The sequence below is a fragment of the Pelodiscus sinensis genome, chromosome 1 (assembly GCF_052426305.1).
Source record: "Pelodiscus sinensis isolate ZL-2025 chromosome 1, ASM5242630v1, whole genome shotgun sequence".
Taxonomy (NCBI): Eukaryota; Metazoa; Chordata; order Testudines; family Trionychidae; genus Pelodiscus; species Pelodiscus sinensis.
The window spans coordinates 25,542,142-25,565,807 of record NC_143052.1 but is presented as its reverse complement, the minus strand read 5'-3'; the positions used below and the strand labels follow the sequence as shown (position 1 = coordinate 25,565,807).

At 44.5% G+C, this 23,666-nt stretch overlaps 2 protein-coding genes across 3 annotated transcripts in view; both read left to right on the top strand.

Annotated features, from left to right (window-relative positions):
- Positions 1–5,596, top strand: part of RELN (reelin) — a 500,016-nt gene extending 494,420 nt beyond the window's left edge. For both annotated transcript variants that reach the window (XM_006137543.4, XM_075926876.2), the window contains one exon: positions 4,409–5,596. In XM_006137543.4, coding sequence (XP_006137605.3) covers positions 4,409–4,505 — 97 coding nt within the window. In that variant the 3' untranslated portion in view covers positions 4,506–5,596. The remainder of the gene's footprint in view (positions 1–4,408) is intronic.
- A 2,384-nt stretch (positions 5,597–7,980) lies between these two features.
- SLC26A5 (solute carrier family 26 member 5) overlaps positions 7,981–23,666 on the top strand; it is a 42,745-nt gene continuing 27,059 nt past the window's right edge. The window contains 6 exon segments of the mRNA XM_006137540.5: positions 7,981–8,410; positions 16,321–16,531; positions 17,067–17,206; positions 19,959–20,069; positions 20,808–20,992; positions 21,589–21,753. Of these exon segments, the coding sequence (XP_006137602.3) occupies positions 16,377–16,531; positions 17,067–17,206; positions 19,959–20,069; positions 20,808–20,992; positions 21,589–21,753 (756 nt within the window). The 5' untranslated portion in view covers positions 7,981–8,410; positions 16,321–16,376.

The window sequence follows — 23,666 nt, the reverse complement described above, 5'->3', positions numbered from 1 at the left end:
GGGTTATAGCATACATTATTTTAATGTAGTCTAGTAAATTAAGTCCTCAGTTAGTTGTTGAAAGGGGGACAATTTTGAAGTCAATTTTATTTAGGTGGTTTCTTTATAAATAGTAGAACTTTTTCCTGCTAATGGGGGTTCATGCTTATTTTGAGAAATGTGTTTAATCTTCTTTTTATAGGGGCCATAGTCACTAAAAAATAAGCTTATGCACTTGGAAGTAGGAGGGCTATTGATCATTTACTTTTAAATGCTGGGTATTTACTTTATCATTCACAATGGAAATTTACCACCCTGCCCGGCCTCATCAAAAAGAGTTAATTGTGAAACCTGCTGCCAATTTTTTATTTCATGTATCATCTTTATAATAAAACTTCCTGCGCTACCTGGGTTGTGGGCCTCCAATAACAGCAAGTCCATCTGAAGCATAGGTAAATAGGCCAAGCCACCAGCATTCTTTTCATCACTAGGGGATCAAAACCAACCCCACTACCTTCAAAACAGGCTAATCAATGCTGGAGGGGCAGAGCCAAACCAGCCAGAAGCTGTGTGGACTCCACTAAAACATATTGCTATCTTTCCATGGAATCACAGTGTTCCCTTCATGGATGCATAGGGCTGAAAATTGCACCACCTTGAATCCACAAGGGTGAATCTGACCTTGAGATGATCTTGCATCCACTGAAACCAGTATTGTTGGCTGTACTTAGAGTCTGATTGTGGATGTTGGACTAATATGGCTTCCTGGGTAGCCTTGAGAGAATATTAACAGTGTGTTGCAAATAGTGTACAGCAGGACTACTCAACTTTGGAAGCCCCGGGGCCACAATGATACTCACAGCACATGCCGAGGGCTGCAACTTAAGTGTGGCTGTATATACATGCAAATATATATGCAAATAGCTTCTTTCACACTGACGGGCATGAATACAAAGATTAAGGCAAGACTACACAACACGCAGGCCCCATTTAAGTCAGTTCTGCTGATATTAATAAAATGCAATATTTACCCAATTTCTACCCATAGCCCTGGTGTACAGAAAGGATAGTGCAGTAGCCTTAAGCATCAGGATTGTAATATTTGGAATTCCTAGATCAAAGCCTGACAGGTTCAACACTGCCCTGTAGTATACTGAGTGACATTCTTCTGTGCAGTTTCTTATGTGGGACCTTTCAGATGAGACTTTAAAAATGAGTCCCTTGCTGCAGTGTATGAACATTATATTCTCCATGGCACCTTCTTTTCATTTTTAAAAGTAGGGGTTTCATCCCAGGGTCCTGACCAATATATCTGTCCCTTCCCTTCTCTTCCCTTCCCAGTGTTGTGCCATAGTGGTTGTCACGCTCCTCCAGCCCTGAACTGGTTGCTTTAAAGCAGTGGTTCTCAAACTGCAGTCTGCGGACCACTAGTGGTCCAAGGCTGCCTTCCAGGTGATACGTGGCTGAAGCTCAGCCCCCCTTCCTTTCTCCTTCTCCCAGCAGCAGTGGGGAGCCTGCACTGGTGCTCCAGCCTCATGTCTTCCCGCCACACCCCCAGCAAGATTAGATTGCCAGCACTGGCTTCCCTCTGGGAGGGGGAGACAAAGCCTCAACCCTCCCCACCAGACCCAGCTTTCAGAGAAGAAGCAGAGCCTCCCATCCCTGCAGGAAGAACAGCAGTGCATGGACACATTGCCTGTAGGCTTTCCCCATTGCTCCCATTGGCTGGAATCGAGCCAATGGGAGCAGCAGGAGGTTATGCCTGGAATATGGTGCCTGCATGGGGCACAAAATCAAATAAGTGCTCCCCCCTCATACCCAGACCCTGCACCTCCATGCCCCTCATGCACCTCTCCCCAACGAGACCCTGCACCCCCAGCCTCCTCCTGCATCCTTTCCCTGACCAGACACCTACACCCAGCCCAGTCCTACACCCTTCCCCCTAGCCAGACATCCTACTCCCAGCCTGCTCCTGCACACTCTCTTGCTCTTACACCATATTCCTTGGTCAGACACCTACCTCCAGCCCTCCTATACTCCTGCACCCAACCCCCACCCTGCTCCTGCACTCTCCCTCCTGCCCACACACTGCACCCTCCCTTTCTCTTGTTCCCTCCCCTCTGGCCAGACACCCTATTCCCAGCCTGCTTCTGCACCCTACCTCGCACCCTCACCCATTCCTGCATCCCACCTCCAACCCAGATCCTGCACCCCATCCCTATCCCACTCACTGGCATCCCTGTCCCACACACTGAACCCTTCATTTTAGTCCCCACCCCAGAGCCTAAGAGGGTCCACAAAATCCACTAACTCCAGAACCCCAGAAAAGTAAATCTAGTCTCAGGGAAGCCATGAATCTCAGTCCTCCCTGTCCCTTCCTCTCACCCTGTGGGGCTGGAGAACAAGAGGAGTGAGGTTTCTCAGTTGGGGACCACATCAGTGAGGACTGGGAGTTTTTGGAGGAGTTTCTTTGCTTCTCACTTGTGTGGTCCACAACTGATTTTTTTGAGGGTCAGTGCCCCTCCTCTCAAAAAAGTTTCCCCACTCTTGCTATAAATAAAACATTGAAACCTTTTGCGTTGGACATAAATTAACCTTTTACTTAGTTTTAAATGAAGTTTGATAAACTAATATGAGAAAGTTAAAATGCTTAATCTATTTAATAATGTAAATTAAACCATTCTCCCTAGTTTCAGCACTAGCAAAATGGGTTGAGTGTAATTATGTATTTAATGGTGAGTTTCCATTAGCAACTGGTGGTCTGTAGAAAGGTTTGCATTGAGACAGGTGAGCCACAGGCCAAAAGTTTGAGAACCATTGCTTTAAAGTGATGTGTGTGTATGGGTAGTGAAATAGTTTGTGAGCAGGCATGAAAAGTTCTAGTGTAACATCAAATATTTGTATTCTGTGCAGTAGGTATATTTTCATCCTCATCATAACTCCAAATGGATTTTGCCTGTAGCTTTAAATGAGACTTGTATTATACCAATGGTACTAATGAGAACTATAAGCTGGAATATATCAGGTCGGTCTGGGCACCGCTGAGAGTGTTGGATCAGGGCAAATTGTTCAAAACCAGGGCTACTTAGAACCGAAGACTGGGGTTCTCCTCTATAAGACACCAAACCGGTCACACAGAGCACTTCAGCTGCCAATCTGGCCAGCAGGATGCCTCACAAATAGGGTTGCCAGGTGTCCAGTTTTGAACCAGACAGTCCAGTATTTGAGCTTTCTGTTCGGGAAACAAATTGAAAAAATATAAATGAAAAAATATAAATGTCCGGTATTTTCTAAATAAGATGTAATGTAGATTGTGATGTAATGTCAAGTGTGTCCAGTATTTTTGTTGAAACCGTCTGGCAACCCTACTCAAACAAAACCCCTCAGACACCCCAGCTTTACCTGTCCCAGAACCAGACCTACACCTTACATCAATGAGAGGTTATAAAATCTCACCAACTCTGAACAGTTTCTCCCAGTCCCAAAGGACCAGCCACAGTCCTAGGTCAATTTATATCTTGAATCTTACCCAAAAGAGCACACTGTGCCAATCCTTTACAATCTAAAATCTAAAGGTTTATTAATAAATGTAAAAAGGCTGGAGTGCAGTGTGGGACCCGGCACAAGCCAGGAATCAAATGTCCTGGCTCACGCTAGGTCCACCCCATTGCACTTCTGATTTTTAAATGTATTAATAGCTGGCAGGCTCTTAATTCATTTAAAAAGCAGAGGCGCAGCGTCTGAAACTGGGCATGAGCTGGAAATCAACTGATTCCTGGCTTGCGCCTGGTCCCCGTTACCCCCCTGCTTCCTCTGCCCCCTGGGGACATGGTGCTGGGGGGGAACCAGCTTTTAACCACATACGTATATAGGTATTCAATAATACAGAAATGTTCATACTAACAACTGAGTAACATCAGCCTGAATTCATAAACCACCACAATAGCAACGCCAGAAGTTGGGGAGGTGCAGTAGTATTTTTCTGCTGCACTCGAGAAGGGTGGTAAACAGCATCTCTCCCACTTAGGAGTCTATGAGAGGGATGCAGATTTTTGGAGTATAAATCAGGCTTACAGAAATGCACTATGTTGGGAGTAGATAGAGTGCATACAGCTTGAGTGAATCTGGCCCTAAGCCCCCATCAGAGGTAATTAATTTAAACTCTTGCTCTAGTTTTGACAAACTGAATTGTAACCAAAATCAAGGTGGTCTTGAGTCTCAATTGCCTTGCGCCTTCCACAGCTGCACTAACATGCCAGCAGATCCAAATGGAAGCATTTTACATCACTTTACAGAGGTAGAAAAGACTGTAGAAAGTGTAAGATGGTGGAGAATCTGGGCCCCCAGCTTATGTCTCTGAAGGCAATTTGAAAATGGATGCAAAGAGAGTGACATTCTTTTCCTCCTCTCTCCTTTTTGCTTTTAACAGCACTCGCAAACAAAATTACATGATGAATTTTTCACGGCAACATGGTCTCAGGCATTTCTACAACAGAAGACGAAGGTCACTTAGACGATATCCATGAAGAAACAAGAAATATATATTTTCCTCCCAACATGTGATGTGTTGCTTTCCATTCTTTAAATCTTAGCACTGCGTCTGGTATCAGGACTTTTCTGCAACTGGCTTGGTGAATAATGAAAAGCCTCTCTCGAGGCAGAGTATACACCACTTTTTTCGCACTGTGAACTAATGAGAAGTGACTTATTTTCTCATAGGTAAATGTTTTACTGTTGATGTGTCTGTGAAAATTGTGACCTGTTGTAATATCAGTTACAGTGGCAGTATGGGAAGTAAGCAACTAATCTGTTTAACAGGAAAAAAGTTTAAGCACAAAGACTTTTTCAGATTTTATGTTTTAAAAACTACATATTAAATACAGTATTTAACATTCTTTGTCACATAGCTATTTAAATGCACTTGTATTTCAGCTTTGTATCATATTTTATATGATTAAATTATCATTGTCTTCTTCGTATTCTCTTCTACAACATGACACATTGGCACTGTATTTACTTGTTATGTTGTAATCTTTTGCTGCTGATTTTGGGCTATTTACACTCTGATAACATGCATAAAGCAATCTGCAATACCTACTCAAGAAGGTAATTGCAAAAGTAGTTGTAAAGCCGTTGATCTCCTTGTCTTACTCTTTGATATATCTGTTGGTTAGCATTGTTTTGTGGATAAGAAGAATGCTTGACATTTAAACTTTTTTTACTAAGCTGTGGATAAAACCCCAAACAGAAGTTCTCATTTTCTTCTCAAAAGGTAAAACAGTTCTCTGTGGCTGATTTACTAACAATAACTGCCATTTGATGTCTGTAGTAATGAAGTGATTTGTAAAGTGAACGTTTCATCGTGTTCTATTTGGTGTTCGTTTCTATTGCGGGTCATGTTTGTATCTTCTGATAAAGTTGTAACTACACCAGCAACATTATAATGCCCCTATAAGCCCTAAGCTGTCTATTATCATAAATAAAATGTTTCACTATATGGTGAACCAAGCAAAAGATCCATGCTTCAATAAAGTTGATAAACAAGTTTGATGTTAAGATTTTTCAGGCCATTGTGTCCTAAATAAAATTGTTTGATAAGGGATTCGGTTTGCTCACTCAGCTTCTGTGAGATATACAAACATACACTCTGGGCAACAAGGGGTTAAGGAACTACTCTGGGCCCACCTGCCCCACCACACCATACATGTACCAAATGTGTCTACTGGAGGAGGATTTAAAAGGCAGGGAATTGCTCATTTGGTAGCAGACCAGAGAACAGAGCGGACTTGTATTTCCAGGAGAGAAGAGCTGAGGGAGGGAGCAGGCAGACTCCCTCCCTAAACAAGTGCTCAAAGGCCCCTCACTGAGGGAAGGGAGGACCTTCTGCAAAGACAGTCTGAAAGGGAAGCATTCCCGCCTGTCTCTCTCTCATGAACTGCAGACTTGTTGAATAACCTGTATTTTGTTTGGACTCCCTCAGGGGTGGCCCTAGGATTGAGGGCCATGCTACAAGAGGAAGTAGTTGACACCTCATAGAATCATAGAATTGGAAGAGACCTCAGGAGGTCATGGAGTCCAACCCTCTACCCAAAGCAGGACCTACCCAAACTAAATCATTCCAGCCAGGGCTTTGTCAAGCCAGGACTTAAAAACCTCTAGGGATGGAGATTCTACTACTTACCTATGTAACCCGTTCTAGTGCTTTACCACCCTCCTAATACCATAGTTTTTCCTAATATCCAACCTACACCTCCCCCACTGCAACTTAAGACCATTGCTCCTCATTCTCTGTTACCACTGAGAACAGCCTCTCTCCATCCTCTTTGAAACCTCCATTTAGCTGGTTAAAAGCTGCTATCAAATCTCCCCCCAATCTTCTCTTCTGTAGACTAAATAAGCCCAAATCTCTCAGCCTCTCCTCATAAATCATGTGCTCCAGACCCTCAATCATTTTTGTTGTCCTACAATGTGTCCACATACTTTCTGCACTTCTCTTTGTTGAGCCTCATCAGATTTCTTTTGGCCCAATCCTTCAATTTGTCTAGGTCACTCTGGACCCCCATGAGTGTCCCTACCCTCCAATGTGTCTAACTCTCCCCCTAGTTTAGTATCATCAGCGAACTTGCTGAGGGTGCAATCCATCCCCTCATCCAGGTCATTAACAAAGATGTTGAACAAAACCGGCCCTAGAAACAACCCAAGGGGCACTCTACTTGATACTGACTGCCAACCAGACATTAAGCCATTGATCACTACCTCTTGAGCCCAACAATTTATCCAGCTTTCTATCCACCAATTTATCCAGCTTTCTATCCATTTATCTAATCCATACTTCCTTAACTTGCTGGCAAGAATGCTGTGGGAGACCATATCAAAAGCTTTGCTAAAGTCAAGATATGTCATGTCCACCACCTTCCCCATAGCCACAGAATCAGTGACCTTGTCGTAGAAGGCAATCAGGCTGGTCAGGAATAACTTGTCTTTGGTGAATCCATGTTGACTATTCCTGATCATTCCTCTCCTCCAAGTGCTTCCAAATGGAATCTGTGATGATCCCCTCCATGAGTTTTCCAGGGACTGAGGTGAGGCTGACCAATCTGTAATTCCCTGGATTGTCCTTCTTCTCTTTTTTAAAGATAGGCACTAAATTTGCCTTTTTCCAGTTATTCGGGACCAGTTATCCAGTTATGCCGGAACGGGAGCAGCATAGTATTTCTGCAAAAAGCACTGATTTCTTACAGTAGGAAGTCAGCGCTTTTGCGGAAATTCAAGCTGCCAGTGTAGACAGCTGGCAAGTTTTTCCAGAAAAGCCCGTGGGGGGGGGGGGAAGGGGTTAATATCTTGGATGGGCACACTTCTGTTGGAGAGAGAGGGGCGCCTTCGTGCTACCCCCAGCAGTGGCCAGAAAGCCTGGCTCGTGGCTAGAACGTCGCTACTAGCAGCAGCAGAGGCCAAGACCTGACATAAAGGGGTGGCGGCGACTCGCCCTGTTCCACTCACACTGAACATTTCCGCCGGAGCCTTTCACTGCTAAGCCCGGCAAACAGCAACGCCCCCGCGGCCCGGACGGCAGAGGCACAAACGCTGCAAATAGCAACCCGGCGGAACCGAGCCCGGGGCCTCACAGGGGCCCGCGCGCTCCGCCCACCGCCGAACGCAGGCTCCGCGGCCGGCAGTGGGCGGGGCGCGGACCCCCGCTGGGGACAGCGCGTGCTGCCCGGCTGACGCCGCTTTCACCTGGAACGCGGCGTTCCGGGGCCGGCGGCGCCCATTGGTGCAGAGGGAACTGGGGGACCAATGGGAAGGGGAACTACGACTCCCAGCCACGCTCGCGCCCTCAGCCGGCGGGCGGCGTGTGCGCTGCGGAGGGTAGCGCCGGCCGGGTGCTGGCGGCTCCCTGGGGAAGGGCGCGAGGTGACGTTGTCCCGGCGCCGAGGTTGGAAGCAGCGGGAGGTGCGTGCAGCCGGGGCAGAGGTTCGCGGCCGCTGGGGGCAGCGAGAAGCCTCCGGGGTTGGGGGGGCCCCTGGGCTGCTGCGAGTGCCCCGGCTCCGTAGGGCGGCCGGTGCGCAGGTGACGGCTGCCGGCCTGTCCTGGCCGCCCTCTGTCCGAGCCTCTGGGCTCCGGGTTCGGCCAGCCGGGGCCGGGAGTCGGACTAGGCTGCGCCCGCTAGCCCGGTGCCGCTGTGAGCGCCCCGTTAGGAGCGAGGTTAGGTGCGGCCGCTAGCTGCTCACGCCCCATCCAACCCCAGCGTGGGTGAGTGTGAAAGGCGACGGCGGGGGAGGCTGTTGTGACACAGGACCAGTCACTTCCGGGCAATGGAGCTAGTTAGTGACTTTATGCCTCGCAAAAGTGCCGCGGACTGTGGTGGCTGTTGATGCCAATACTCTGCCCTTCGGAGGGGACTTCCAGCCAGGAACTTTACTCCTGCACGGTGGGTCGATACGACAGGACCCTGGCTATCCCAGATTTGGGGGGCGGGGGAACCTTTAGGGGATCAAATGAGCCTTCTCCACAACCTTGACCAGTCATATTAACCCACTGGTGAGAGAAAACATTTTCCTGGGCACGTCTGCTGTAATACAGCTCCGACTTCTGCATCATAACTTCATGGCTTCTAAGCAAAACTCTTCACACCCCTTATGAAAGCTATTATCACCTCTGCGGGTGCTGATAATTGAATTTATTACATGTAGCGTGAACTGGCCTGGGAAAACTGGCTGGCTTACTTAAGGAGGGGGCTTCAGCCCCTTGATTTGTGGAAGTTTTCAACCAGAAGGAAAAAACATTGTCAGAAGGTTACTTGTGTGTGTGTATAACTTTAATCTGCTATAGGTGTATTTAAGACTTGCTTATCTGAAATCCCCAGAAAACAGGAGGTTAGGTAAACAGTGGGATTTAGCTAAGTACATTTCTGCTGTATTAATAATCCTGTTTTATAAATAAGAAAATCGAGTAGTCACTTGCCCAGCTTCACACAGCAAGTCTGTGTGGGTATGTCTTTGCTGTAGTTAGCTTGAGTTAGCCTAACTTATGTGAGAGTAATTACACTAAAATAGCACTAGAGACAAGTAAGCATTAACATCTAGGGGCATATCAGACAGTTGTTAGCACTGCAGAAAGCTGTGCTGCATAATGAATTATTTCTTGGTGTATTGTTGGAGAATTTGCCTGCTCCTTTCTGGGAAATTGTAGAAAGGCATTGGAGGACTAGCAATAGTCAAATGAAGATAGTGTGAATTCATGCTGCAGAATGTCATAGCAAACAGGTTGTTTGCTGTAGCTTATATTGCTTTTGGCGAAATTGGTAATATTAAAATAGGCACTTTTGAAAGGGCCAAATTGATTTAGGCTATTCTGAGACTCCCACTCTCCAGTGTTACATTTGAAAAACTAATCAAAATTGAAACAAGATTTGACTGTCAGAAAATCAGCAAACTGCTTCAGCAACGCCTTACCCTCACATATGCCTTGAAGTTCTTGGTTTCAGGTTAAACCAATAACTGGTGTAAATCAAAAGCAACTCCTAAGTGTTCTCTCTTCACAGCATTTTTTGGTGTAGTTGTATTGTGGCTTCATTTTTGCAAAGCTTCAGAGTTACTTCTGGCCTATTGTGTTTATCAGCTGACACTTAAGGTGATACTTAAACCTTGCCCTGGAGTGTTAACCTTATTAGTGGTGTTATCAGCTGTAAGGGGAAATGCCAAGTTCAGACTCTGGTCATCTGAAGAAGTGGGTTTTACCCACAAAAGCTCATGATACTATTTACATGTTTTGTTAGTCTTTAAGGTGCTACTAGACTATTCGTTGTTTTTAAAATGTTTCCTATTACAGACTAACTCAACTACCCCTCTGAACCTCAGAATGTGAGTCTTCAGTTAAATACAGTTTACATCAGTTTCCTTGCATTACCCGCTTAGTTCTACTGAGCGGGAATCCTCAATGCTTCTGGAGAAATTTAATGCAGACTATTTTGCTTTGAAATCATCCACTTTCTGTGTAACCTTTGCAGTGTTTTATTGAGGAAGCTGATTTCCATTGCATGAGGAACACCAGGATCATGAAAGGTTCCACTTCTGAGCAAACAAGAGAGGGGAAGTGTTATCAGTTAGATAATGTAATCTTAAATAAATAGTAAGTGCATGAATGAAGGCAGAAGCTGTCATGGACCAAATCCTGCTCATAGAACCATCGAGGTTGATGACGTTGCTCATATGAGTAAGGCAGTTGGAATTTAGACCAAGGTGTATTGCACAAAAAATGAGCCTATAAAAATCTACATTAGAAGTAAAAGGAAAAAAATGGCTCTAAGTAAGGGGTGAATGTTTAAAAAAAAAAAACATTACAAATAAAAAAACAAGTAGTCTGGTAGGACTTTAAAGACTAACAAAACATGTAGATGGTATCGTGAGCTTTTGTGGGCACAGCCCACTTCTTCAGATGACCAGAGTGTTGGATGTCCAGAAACCCCCCCCAAAATAAGCAAGGGGTGAATGTTGCCCGGGTCTTTTTTCATCATAAATGTAGATTTAAGTTGTGATTTTGATGTGGGAAGGGGCTTCATTGGTCAAATGATAAAATCAGTGCCTGAACACCACACTTCCAGTTGCTACTACATCTTCCAGAAAGAATCCTCCAAAGAGTACAGTTTTTATTAGGCCAGATATGAGTTTCTCTGGGATCCTCTATTCAGCCTGTTCTGCTATGTAGGAAAGCCCATGTCCCTAATGGAACAATTAGGGAGAAATGATACTAAGGAATCCTTGGAGAGAGATTTCTCTCTTCTCTGATTTCAGAGGGATAGTCATGTTAATCTGTAACTGAAAAAAACTTTAAAAACGAGTAGTCCTGCAACACCCCTCTCAGGTTTTATCAGGAAGGGAGAGCACCTCATGTGGCCTGCTCATTCATTGTATAGATTGATTAAATAAATGTTTTAATGGATGGAAAATAAACAATCTTAGGAAGTTCTGCTAGGACTTTTTATGCATTGCGGATGGATTTAAAAAAAAAAGACTCATAAATCTCTCACATCTTTCTTGATCATAATCCTTAATGTCAGAGCCTGTTAAAACAAAATCATGCCCGTTTGTTTTTCTACCCTCCTTGCATAAAAAAAAAAATGTATAAAAGATGCTAGGGACTGGCTGTTCTGAGATTAAATCTCTTAAACTCAAGTGCTTTAAATGATAAATTCCCTTCTCTGTGTGTTACAAACTGTGGAACAACATTTTGGGTTTGTGTGTGTAGCGTGAGACCTATATTAATGTTCTGTGCCTCCAAGTCAATAACTAGCGGTCTGACTTCACAATGCATCCCTAGGTCACTGATGCAGTCAGTCAACCCAGGCATTATTGTCTCTGGAGAAATGAACTTGGCTCATAGATTCATCCCCCTGCCAAATCCTGACCAACTCATTTCAGCATGATGAAATGGACATGAGTCAAACTCTGACCTTGGTTTCCCTCACCCCAATATTATGAGATTTGATTGAACATGTTTAACTATTTTACTCATATTGTGTGATCCAGCATTTCCTGCTAAAGCAAAGTTGTTGCTGAATTTAACAAGAGGGCCGTGATGAAGTGAGGATGGCAAGATCAGGCCCAGAGTCACCAGAGCTTCAAAAAAGAGAAAAGCAAATGATCAAATCTCCCTCTGTTTTCACTGTGACTGGGTTGGTTATGCTGAAAACAAGAGCCCACTTTTATCCGAACTTTGTGGAGGAGAGCCTGGGGTGCTTTGTTGTTTCAAGTGACCCATGATTAGAACTGTCTAATCAATGGAATATAAGTACTACTGTACCTCTTCCAAAAATGGGTATTAGTACCTATCACTGGTTGTCATGGAGAACACAAACAGCAGCTATTGAATGCTAAATAGCGTATTGAAAGGCTAATGAACTTGGTGCTATGGAACAAATCTTTAGAGCTAAAATATTTTAATCTTTGATGGAAAATAAGGTATAAAACATCAATTATATGGTCTGGGGAATTATAAACAAATTCTGTATTAGGCAACAGCGCGGGGTGGCAGGGAGCTCTCCGGGAGCGAGGCCAGGAGTGCACTGGATGCTGGCCCCACTACCAGTGACCATTGAATAATCGTGTAACCACAAAGATTTGTGTGGTTACTCGATAATTAAATTATATCTAACATCCCTACTATGCAGAGGTGTTCCAGGAGGCATAGTGACTCATCTGGATTGAGTTTTTCAACAGGTTACCTACAAAGTAGCAAAAGTTAATACTGTACACTGAAATATAAGTACAGTGTTTATATTATGAGAAAATAAGCAATGTTTCTGTAACAGTGTGCTGTGCCACATTTGTGTTTTTGTGTCTGACTTTGTAAGAAAATAGATTAAGGGAGGGTACACAAGACAGATTGGACACCCGAAAGGGGTACTGTAGTCTAAGGTGTAGAGCCACTGATTTAGACTTTGACTATACAGGCACTTTCATTGGCTTTTTCTACATTGCTGAGTTGAAAGCTTTACCAAGGCAGTGTGGTCATGGCATCAGCACTGGGAGAGAGCTCCCCAGGCATGGGTAGATAAACCACCTCCATGAGGAAAGTAGCTAACAGTGTTGGGTAGGGATGTAAAATCCTGGTTAATTGATTAACTTGTTAAACATGTTTACCTGTTTAACCAATTAAAGGGGAAGTGGGCGAGGAGCTACTCCAGCCCCACTGTACTGGAGCAGCCTTCCCCCCCTCCCCCCCGCGTCTGCCTTGGCTGGGCTGGAGTGGCCCCCTGCTGGTGACAAGGACTACTCTGGCTCGTTGGTAGGAACAGCCCCTGCCTGCGGTGGGGAAAGGGGGCTAGGCTAGGCCCAGCATGGACAGGGGCTGTTCTGACTGGCAGGTGGGAGCAGACGCTGCCTGTGTTGGCCTCTTCAGGGCTAGAACAGCTCCCTGCCCACGGTAGGTGGAGAGCTGTTCCAGCCCCTTATCAGTTAACCATTCACACCCCTACTGCTGGGAGCTGCTTTACACTAGTGCTTTACAGTGCTGTAACTTGCTGTGATCGGGAGGAAGAGGAGGAGGTGTTTTTTCATGTCCCTGAGCAAGGAAGTTCCAGCACAATAAAGTGGCAGTGTAGACAAATCCATTGTTAAAACTTTTGCTGTTCAAGAGTGTGGAAAAACCACTTCATTGAATTACAAAAGCTTTAATGACAGAATGCACCAGCGTAGATGGCGCTGCGTTGGCGGGGCTGCGTTCTTGGTGATGACGAAACTACCAACTGTCATTGAGGGTGGCTTAAGTTGTTGCTGGGAGAGCTCTCTTCTGGTAAGGGAGAGCAACTACAGAGCACAGGTTATGAAGGTGTGTTTGGAGTGGCAGTCACACCATTGTAAGGTACAGGGTGTAGACCAGGGTCGGCAACCTATGGCGCACAAGCCAATTTTCAGCAGCACATGGGACGGAAGCTCAGTCCCACCACTCCTCCTCCGTGCGGCCGCTGGAGAGCCCTCCCTCTTCTCCACAGCAGGTTAGGCTGCGGTTGGAAGAGGCAGCATTGGGGCTGAGGCTCCTTAGCAGCAACTCCCACTGGGAGTGGGAGACAAAGCCTCAACCCTCCACACCAGACCTGGCTTGCAGGGAAGAAGCGGAGTCAGAAGTGGCTCCGCATGCTGACGCTACCCTTCCCCCATCCCTCTGGAGGAACAGTAGTGCATGGTTGCACTGCCTGGAGGCTTTCCCCATTGCTCCCATTGGCCAATGGGAGCAGCAGGAGAGCATGCCTGGAATATGGTGTCTGCGCAGGGAACAGAAGCAAGTAAGTGCAGACCCTGCACCTCTATGCCCCTCATGCACCGCTCCCCACCAAGACACTGCACCCCCAACCCACTCCTGCACCTTCCCGCTTAGTCAGACACCCTGCTCCTGCACCCTCCCTCCCTGGCCACACACTGCACCCTTCCTTGTTCCTGCACCCTCCCCCTTAGCCAGACACCCTACTCCTATCCTGCTCCTTCACCCTCCCTCCTGGCCATACTCTGCATCCTCCCTTGCTCTTGTTCCCTCCCCCCAGTCAGACACCCTACCCATATTCCCCTTCCCCCTCTCTCCCCCGTCGTCCACTTCTTCACCCTGCCTCTTGACCAGACACCCTATTCCGAGCCTGCTCTTGCACTCTACCTCCCACCCAGTTTGTGTACCTCCATCCCTATCCCACTCACTGGCAGCCCTCTCCCGCACACTGAACCCTTCATTTTCGTCCCTGCCCCACAGCCTGGGGGGGGAGGGGAGGAGGGTTCCTCAAAATTCACTAATTCTGGAACCTCAAAAAAGTAAATCTGGCCTGGGAAGCCCTGAATCTCAGTCCTCCCTGTCCCTTCCCTTTGCCCTGTGGGGCTAGAGAACCAGAGAAGTGAGAGATCTCATTTGGGGTGCCACATCAGTGAGGGTTGGGGGGGTTTTGGAAGAGGGTTTTTTTTGTTTTTGGTTTGGTTTTTTTGCTTCTCGCATGTGTGGTCCCCAACTAATTTTTCTGTGGGTCAGTGGCCCCTAGGTTCCCCACCCCTGCCATAAATAAAGAAAACATTGAAACCTTTTGTGTTAGATGTAAATTAACATTTTACTTTATTAAAATGAAATTTGATAAACCTAACATGAGAGAGCTAAAACGCTTAATCTGTTTAATAATGTAAATTATAAACCATTCTCCCTAGCTGCAACACTAGCAAAATGGCTCGGATGTAATTATTGGTGAGTTTCCATTAGCAACTGTTGGTCTGTGAATAGGTTTGGATTCAGCCAGATGGGCCACGGGCCAAAAAACTTAAGAGCCACTGCTATAAAGTATTAAGAAACTTGGAAGTCAAACATAAATAATAGCTGACACAGACATTGAGAGACTAATTATTTTATGTTAATGAGGGTTGTGCCTACTTCATCCCCCACTTGACAGAGTGTATTGTCAGACTAGCTGAAATAGCTTTAAAAAACAGCGAATAGTCTTGAATCACCTTAGAAATTAACAAAAAAATGTAGATGGTATCATGAACTTTTTTGGATTCACCTGAAGAAGTGGGTTGTGCCTGTGAAAGCTCAAGATACTGTCTATATTTTTGTTAGTCTCTAAGGTGCTGCAGGACTATTTGCTGTTTTTTCAGTTAGTGTGTCTAGACTACCTCCTTTTTTGAGAGAGGGATTTAAATTAGGCACGTCAATATTGCAGATGAAGCCGGGATTGAATTTCTCGTGCTTCATTTGCATAATGGCAGCTGCCGCTTTTTTCGAAATGGGGCTTTTTTTTTAAAAAAAAAATGGCAGTTTAGACTGGAATCTTTCGAAAATAAAAACCTTTTTTTTGAAAGATCCTGTAAACCTCATTTTTGAGGAGTACAGGATCTTTCGAAAAAGGATTTTATTTTTGAAAGATTTCTGTCTAAACTGTCAGTTTTCTTTAAAAAAAAACCCCGTTTTGGAAAAAAGTGGAGGCTGCCATCATGGAAATGAAGCACAGAAAAATCAAATTCCGGCTTCATTTGCAATATCGACGTGCCTAATTTACATCCCTTTCTCGAAAAAAGGATGTAGTCTAGACACACCCTTACAGACTAACACGGCGCTGAGGAGGGGGAGAGCGCCGGCCTCGGGCGCGCGGCACTTGGCGGGGGGGGGGGAGAGCGCTGGCCTCGGGTGCGCAGCACTTGGCCGGGGGGGAGCGCCGGCCTCGGGCGCGCGGCGCTTGGCGGGGGGGGGGAGAGCGCCGCCCCCGGGCGCGGGGCTATGGGGGGCTCCGCCCCCGGGCGCGCAAGTGTCCCCGCCCCCTGGTGCCCGGCAGGCGAACGGCCACGCCCTCTGGCGCCCGGCAACCTCAAATGGTTGGGGACCACTGGCTTAGAGTAAAGAGAAGCAAATTTTAAGTTAGTCTGTATTTGTATTTGACTTTCAGCTCCTTGTACTAACAGTTACTGTTTATAAAGAGAGGTAGCAGGAAATAACTCAGAAATAACACATTTTCCTAAAATGTTGCAATCCTCTTTAGAAAGACTGTGGTTAGGGAAAGGGGAAGAACAGACGAAAGTGAATTTAACCCTCTGTGTTAAATTTGAGTTTCCATACTTGCAAAATAATTGATGCAGGAGATTTTTACCTGAAAGAGAAAGGTAGAAATATTCTCATCTTTGTTAAACAGAACACAACTGTGATTTTTACGGCTGCTATACAAGCTGACTGGTCAATGCATTTATTAACGCACTCATCACTGTAGCATTGGAGTCCTTTAAATCAAACTGAAGTCCTTAAAGCATATTAGAAGGAACCCCGAAACTAGATGTTCAAGAGAGAACAATAATGAGCTAAACTATATGTTTATATATGTCTAAGGCTTTTTTGTAGGGACTTTGGAGTGGCTCTTCTGTTCCTGATAACTGAAATGTACTATGGAACATGATCAAGAACCTGAAGAGTGCCTTGTGCAAACCCAGATGTACTGTGTGGAGAGACCTGTATATAACCAAGAATTGTTACAAGGGCAGCTGCACAAGAAGGAAAAGACGCCTCAACCTCTTAGCCAGAAGATAGCACACTCTTGTCGGTACGGATTGTGCGTGTTTTTATGTCTTCTACAGGTTGAACCTCTCTAGTCTGGCACCCTCAGGACCTGGTTGGTGCAGAAGCAAAGAATTTGCTGAACCACAGGAAGTCAATGCTGTCTAGCAGCATTACCAACGTTGCCACTGCTTACTGGGCTCCTAGAGACATTTAGAAGTAAATTAGAACTAAATAACAGCACAGAACACTGAATCAGAACTGGGGGCCATAAGAAAATTATGGAACTGTGGGTCAAATTATGCCACACCCATGATAAGTAGACATCTGGCTAACTGAAATAATCTCGGACCACAGAGGTTGCTGGAACAGAGGGTGGCAGATTAGAGAGGTTCAACCTGTAGGACCTTTCAAATTCTTTCTTAATTGATCTGCATGCCTGATTATTCACTTATCCTAAAATAAAATAAGCAAATCAAAACTAATGGTCTGCAAGAACTTGGGAGCAAGAGGATAGGTTCTGTAATCTTTTTAATCTCCCTCTGATATAATCTGCCTCCTTTCCCTTTGTGTATTTTCAGTTGTTCTTCCAAGAAAGCCAAGTCTCATCTCTATAGTTTTTTACCGATTTTAAAATGGCTTCCCCGTTATCCAGTGAAAGCGTATTTGTTAGGAGACATAGTCTCTGGTATAAGCACTGGGGTTATGCAGCTTCCTCAAGGTGAGTAAAGGTCTGTAATTGTATTGTCTTTCTAGTGCATCATGTGTGTCTTCTTGTGGCAGTGATCTGGATGATGGTGCGTTAATGCCACAATAATGGACTTTGCTTTGCGCACACACTGCATGGAGATCACACATGAATAATCCAGCCATTGAATCATGTTACATTTCTCCCTGTAGTCAAAAGAGCCCACTACTAAATATTTGCAAAGTATGTCAGCATGTGAGTAATCCTGTTGGAGTCAGAGAGACTATTCATGGTATGTTAAATGCCATGTTAATAAAAGATCTTCATTACTTCTCCCTTCACTCACCTATTCATCGAGATATTAGTGGCAGGTCCCCTCTTCTCCACAGCAATTGTACAGGTCACTGGCACCTAGCGTGTTCTGGGAATACCAATGTGTAGTGCAAGATTGGCTTGACACCTCTGTCTAGACTAGAGCAACTTCAGTGATATTAGGAGCCAGAGACTGATCCTTATCTTTTCCTTTATGACATAGTGGTTACTCCTGGTTACTCCTTTTTTTTCTCTCCTGCTCAGCCAGAGTAGAGTAGTAGGTGGTGATGCCTGTGTTTTGTGGAGAGAAGCTTAATGATAGGAGTGAAAATCCACTGAAATGACTTGGAAATCCTACTCCACTTCCCCTGCAAGAAAAATAAAGTATTTGTGGCAGGAACTGTCTCTTCTCTGCCCCAGAAGGGTTTTTTCGGAACGGGGAAATCCATATTTGCTGTTACACTAGCGCTGGTGCTTCAACATTAATGGGAACACTCATGTAGCCTAGACCCAGTTCACCATCTGCATTTTATCACCAGGTCTTTCAGAACTACTTGTAAAAATACTAACCTACTTCTCAATACTAGTGGCAGCAATGATCTGCACACCAATGGGATTGCTACAGTGGGAGGGAGCGCAGCCCAATGAAATCCTAGTTCTGGTTGGAGCTTTGGGCATTTCTGCTATTACTATTATTAGCAAGTGAATTCCCTTTACTTCGGTTTGAAGTTGCGTCACTAGATCATGCTCTGCTTTTTGAATAGAGAGAAATCTTAGAATGAGTAAAAGGGTCATCTATGTCTGAGTTTTTTCCAGGTGTCATCACTTCTATGTATTGTAAGAATCAAACCCTACCCTGTGGAAAAAAGCTTTTATTTCTTTTTTGATTGTGTAGTCCATTAGTTTTATGCATTTCTCAATTTAACTTAAGGATTTTTATACTGGGTGCAGACTTCTTTTTATTTTTGCAAATTTTATACAATCTGTAGTTGTAGTTGCATTTAATGATAAATGTTCAAAATATTTTAAATAAGACACTAGCTGGACAGACTATTCATATGTGTCAGTCAAAGGCATTATATGTCTGTTATGTGTGGTAAACACCAACTATTGCACTCTTAAGGTATGTCTACACTACAGCGTTAATTCGAGTTAGCTTAATTTGAATTAACTATTTTGAAATAGCTCATTCACATTGAGTGGACCCTGAACTGAAGGTAAGGCTGGCCGGAACCAGTGCTGGCAGGGCATCTGGTTAGGACGCTGCCTGAGGCTAACTGAGCTCCATGCTTAAAGGGACGCTACCCCCACCCCGGACAGACAGTTCTCAAGGTTCCCTGCTTGCTTGTCTACCTCGATGAGGGACAGCAAAGCAGTCCTGTCTTGAAGTGCCCTGAGTGCCCACACTCGGGACACCACAGCACTCGGCCACATGGAGCCAGAGCTGCCCCTGGGCATGCCGGTGCATCTCGTGGGGTTGTTACCATCAGACTAGCTGCTCTTGCTGCAGGCTGCCATCTGGGGGGTCCATCAGGAGGCTGTCAGGATCCAGGAGGCCATGCAGCAGAGCATCCACCCTGAGGAGCCCTCAGAGCCACCCCAGTCCTCCCCACCGGGGGCTTGTGCCCCATTCCTCCCTCACGTCCTTCCATTTTACCCCTTCCTAGTCCCCCTTCCTGATGTCAAACAAAAGACACGTATGTTCAAAAATAGAAACTGGGTTTATTGAACAAAACTGGGGGAGAGGGGGAGATGAACCTCTGGGGAGACTGGGAAAAGGAGGTGGGAGAGGGGAGGAGGGAGCTGGAAGGGGGAAGCCAGGGGAAGAAGGAGGAGGGGAAGCTTAGGGTTGAGGGTCTTGCCAGGCCAACTTGATTTTCATGCAAGGCTGCTCCTGATCTTTTTTTTTTTTTTTTTTTCTGCCAAAAAACCCAGAAGTTTCTGTTTTTACTCCATTGGTATATTAGTGGGAGAAATAAGGTCAAGAGATTAAATATTGGTTGTTTCCCTGTATTTTACATGTGAGCCAAATTTGTGTTAACTTGCACTATGGTGCAACCCCAATGATCCTAGTGTGGTTGTATGAGTGTAAATCAGTAAAAATTGGCATGTATGTTTGGCAAAGGATGTAAAACAAATGTAGGATGTTTAGCCGGTAACTTCTAGTCTTTCGTTCTGTTAAGTTTCTGAGGGGATTGACATTTGAAAGCATGGTCCATTAAAATTACATACCACCTCCCCAAAACCTGTCACTGCAAGCTTCTTGTTTCCTCAGTGGGAAGTCTGGATTATGGGATCAGGCCCTAAATTTAAATGTGCAGCAACATTCTGTCCTCATGTCTCGTTGGATTTGTGACATACAGCATTTGCCATATGTATTTTAATAGCCTTTATATCATTAAGAGTTGATGGGACTTTTATATTGGAACAGATCCTTATGGTTTTTTCTAAACTCTCTGCTTGTATTTTCTAGGGTTAGCTTACGCTTTGCTGGCAGCTGTTCCCCCGGTATTTGGCTTATATTCTTCATTTTATCCTGTTTTTCTATATACATTTTTTGGGACCTCCAGACACATATCAATAGGTATCTCTCTTAATGTACCATTGAAGTGTTTCCTTTTTCAAGTAATATTTTGTAAAATAAATTAATAATGAAAAAGTTAGTGTGTTTTTCATAAAGCATGAAATTCTTACCTGCTTTCTGTAGTCTCAAACTCTGGTAGGCTAAGTTTGCTGTCCGCTAATCTGCTTATGAAAGAATAGAAGTTGAAACAGCTAGTGGCGTGGACATGAGCTTGAGCACCAGGAACTCCCTCTTTGCTGCCAACTAGCTGTATGATCTTGAACAAATTTATTTAATTTCTCAGCATCTGTACAATAACTATTTACCTGCCACAGGAGTGTTTGTTCAAGGTATAAATCACTGTCTTGGTGCTGAGCAATGTTCCCTCTAATTTTTTGCATCCATGTGCAAAATAAACTTTATGTTCATCAAGACAATGTGCACTACCAGCAGAAAGAAGAAACCTACCCGTGCAGCTCTGCTAGTCAGCTGGGTGGCATTTGAATCTCTCCTGAGGAGCTTCACAATCATACAGCTTACAGGGAACACTGGTGCTGAGTATAGGGCAAATTTCGCTACTAAAATTGCAACTTTGTTGATTGAAAATTCTAAAATAGATAGGGGACAAATGTTTAATTCCACAAAAGTGTACAAACATGAAATACTCCATTGTATAAGGAATCCCAGTGATAAGCAAGTAAAAGTTTGTCCTAAATGACATACAGAATTTGAACCTATTTTTCCTGTCCCTTCTTTCAGGCACGTTTGCAGTGATTAGTCTGATGATTGGTGGAGTTGCTGTCAGAGAAGCTCCTGATGAAATGTTTAATATTATGGAATCTAATTCCACCAATAGCACTGATCTCCTTGAAAACTATAAAGCCAGAGATTCCATGAGGGTAAAGGTAGCCGTGGCAGTCACCTTACTTTCAGGGATCATACAGGTAACAGCTTGTTGCAAGGCAAGTTCAGGCAGTTCTCTCACAGTAAAATGCTACTTCTTATGCCCCAGCACCATTCTGTAGAATATGAGCTGCGTCATGTTAACTCTGCACCTATAATGAAGGGAGAACTTGGAAACGGCATTTCTCCTGACAGCTTTTCTTTGGCTGGGGTACATCAGAGATCTTTTTCCTCCTTCACCACTTCCACCTCCCATCTTACGAGAAACATATTTCCATTTTCCTTTAAAGCCCTCCATGAACCATAGGCTATCTGGACCCCAACTCTACCCTAATCTTGATGGCACAGAAACTCCCAGCCCCATTCAGATTGGCCTGGGTCAGTGAAAAGGTTTCTCACTGAACCTTTATTCCTGCAGAAAGGGGAAAATAGAGTTTGGTTTTCAAGATTGGCTTGGATGGTTTGCTTAATGTCAGCATGAGGCAGGGGACTGGACTCTCAAGGTCCCTTCCAGTCCTAGTATCTATGAACATTGACCAGAATCAGGTCTGCACTGTGTTCTCTACAGTGCTGACTTTTAAATTACAATTGAGTGCATTGGTGAGTTGCATAATTTGACCCTATTGTTCTTCAATAGTTGTCTTTAGGTCTCCTTCGATTTGGTTTTGTAGCCATCTATCTAACGGAGCCACTGGTACGAGGGTTCACTACTGCAGCAGCAGTTCACGTCTTTACCTCCCAGTTAAAGTACTTGCTTGGAATCAAGACAAAACGCTACAGTGGAGCCCTTTCAGTTCTATATGTAAGTAATTATCTTAAAAGCGCATGATCCCCAGACACCTTTCTGCAGTATACCTTTCTAGGCAGTTACTTCCCATTTTGTACTCCTATGCTTTTCACATAAACAATATATCCCGATCATCTTCAATCTCCACATCTGACAACGCTCCAGTTTAGAAAATATTCAAAGGCTCTGATTTAATTATTGTAACTTAAGTATATGCTAAACCATTGTGTATGGATCTGAAAAACACATACAGTTGAGCTATGAAGACTCAGATACCATATACACTAAGTTTTATAAATTGTCTAAATGGGCATGTCCCTTTATCAGCTGTATTGCCGTGTGCATGTTGCACATTGTGTTCTCATAAACAGGCAGATTCTAATACATTTCAACAATCTCTCCTTCTGAGGTCATGACTCCGCTTACCAGAGGATCAACGCCTCAGCGATCGATTTTTCTGGAGTTCAATTTAGTGGGTCTAGTAAAGACCCACTAAATCGAACACAGAGGCCACCTCCATTCGCTGCAAGGGAAGTAGACAGAAAGTTTCTCCCATTGGCCTCCTGCTGTGGGGCCACCCCAGAAAATCAGTGTAAAATATATCGACTCCAACTACGCAATTGCTGTAGCTGGAATTGTGTATCTTACATCGATTTTCCTCACCAGTGTAAGTCTGGCCTGATTTTGCTGAAATTCAGTATCTGTCTCTAAGACCAGAGCAAGAAAGTCAGAGCAGAGGAGACACAATCCTTTGGATTGGTTAATGATGGTACACCAGTAGAAAAATTGCAGCACTTAATAGGGACAAAAGAATGTAACCATTTAAATGGTTAACCAATAAGCTAGAGCTTATCAGTTTCCATAATGGTTACACGTCAATTCCTAGGCCCACTCCTGGGGAGCAGGGCCAGCAGCTGGAAGCTGATGCACTAGTAAGCTGGCTCCCAGCATGCACTGGCTCCAGCTGTTGGCCCTGCTCTCGGGAAGCCAGCTGTCACCCCATACTATGGGTTCTGTAGTATAAAGCTTATACAGCAGAACCCACAGTGCAACCAGCTCCCCGGGAACAGGGCTCACAGCTAGGAGCCGGCTACCAGTACGCACTGGCTACCAGCCCTGCTCCCGGGGAGGCAGCTGCACTGCAGGTTCTGCAGTATAAACTTTATACTGCAGAGCCTGCAGCGTGTAACCGTGAAGATTTTAATGGTTACACGGCCACATTATTAATGTTTTTTTAACAACCCTCTTTAAAACAACAATGGTATAATGAGCTATAGAAAATCTAAAACATTTAATTATCTATGTGTTCAAATGTAAGCAGCCTTCCAGAAACAAGGGATGTGTCATGGTAACTTTCCAGATTTGATGCTTAGGTGAACTATCAAAAAGCTCGTGGGAAATTGGCACATAAAACAGTTTAGAATAAAAAGGATAATATTTTCAAAGCATAGTGTATAACCTTCACCACCTTTTTATAATTGAGTAGCTGCCTGCTGCAAGGCTTGAGATTTGTGTTCCTTGTGGGTTTCTTTTTGTAACTTCTTTTATTAAAGCAACAGTTTAATGCTTCATTTTAAAACATTTTTAACATTAAGAAATCTTAGGGTTTTTGGTCAGTCCAGCAGCAGTTTTGGAAGACCAGTCGTCTGACCAAAAATAATCCATTGCCATAGTAACTCACTGGGTGTGTCCAGGAACTGTTTATGCAGCTTTGAACAGATTTCACATGCTAGAAATTGCTTAAGGCTATTTAAGTTTGATTAAATTAGATATTTAGACTTATTCCCCCCCCCCCCGATAATGCCTTTGTTCTGTACAAACTCTGGTATTGCATCTTTTAGCTATAAAAAGGTGTCCATTAATGCCACAAAGCACTTAAATATGTCCTATGTTTTGGGCCAGCACTTGCTCTAATAACATACTCCCCT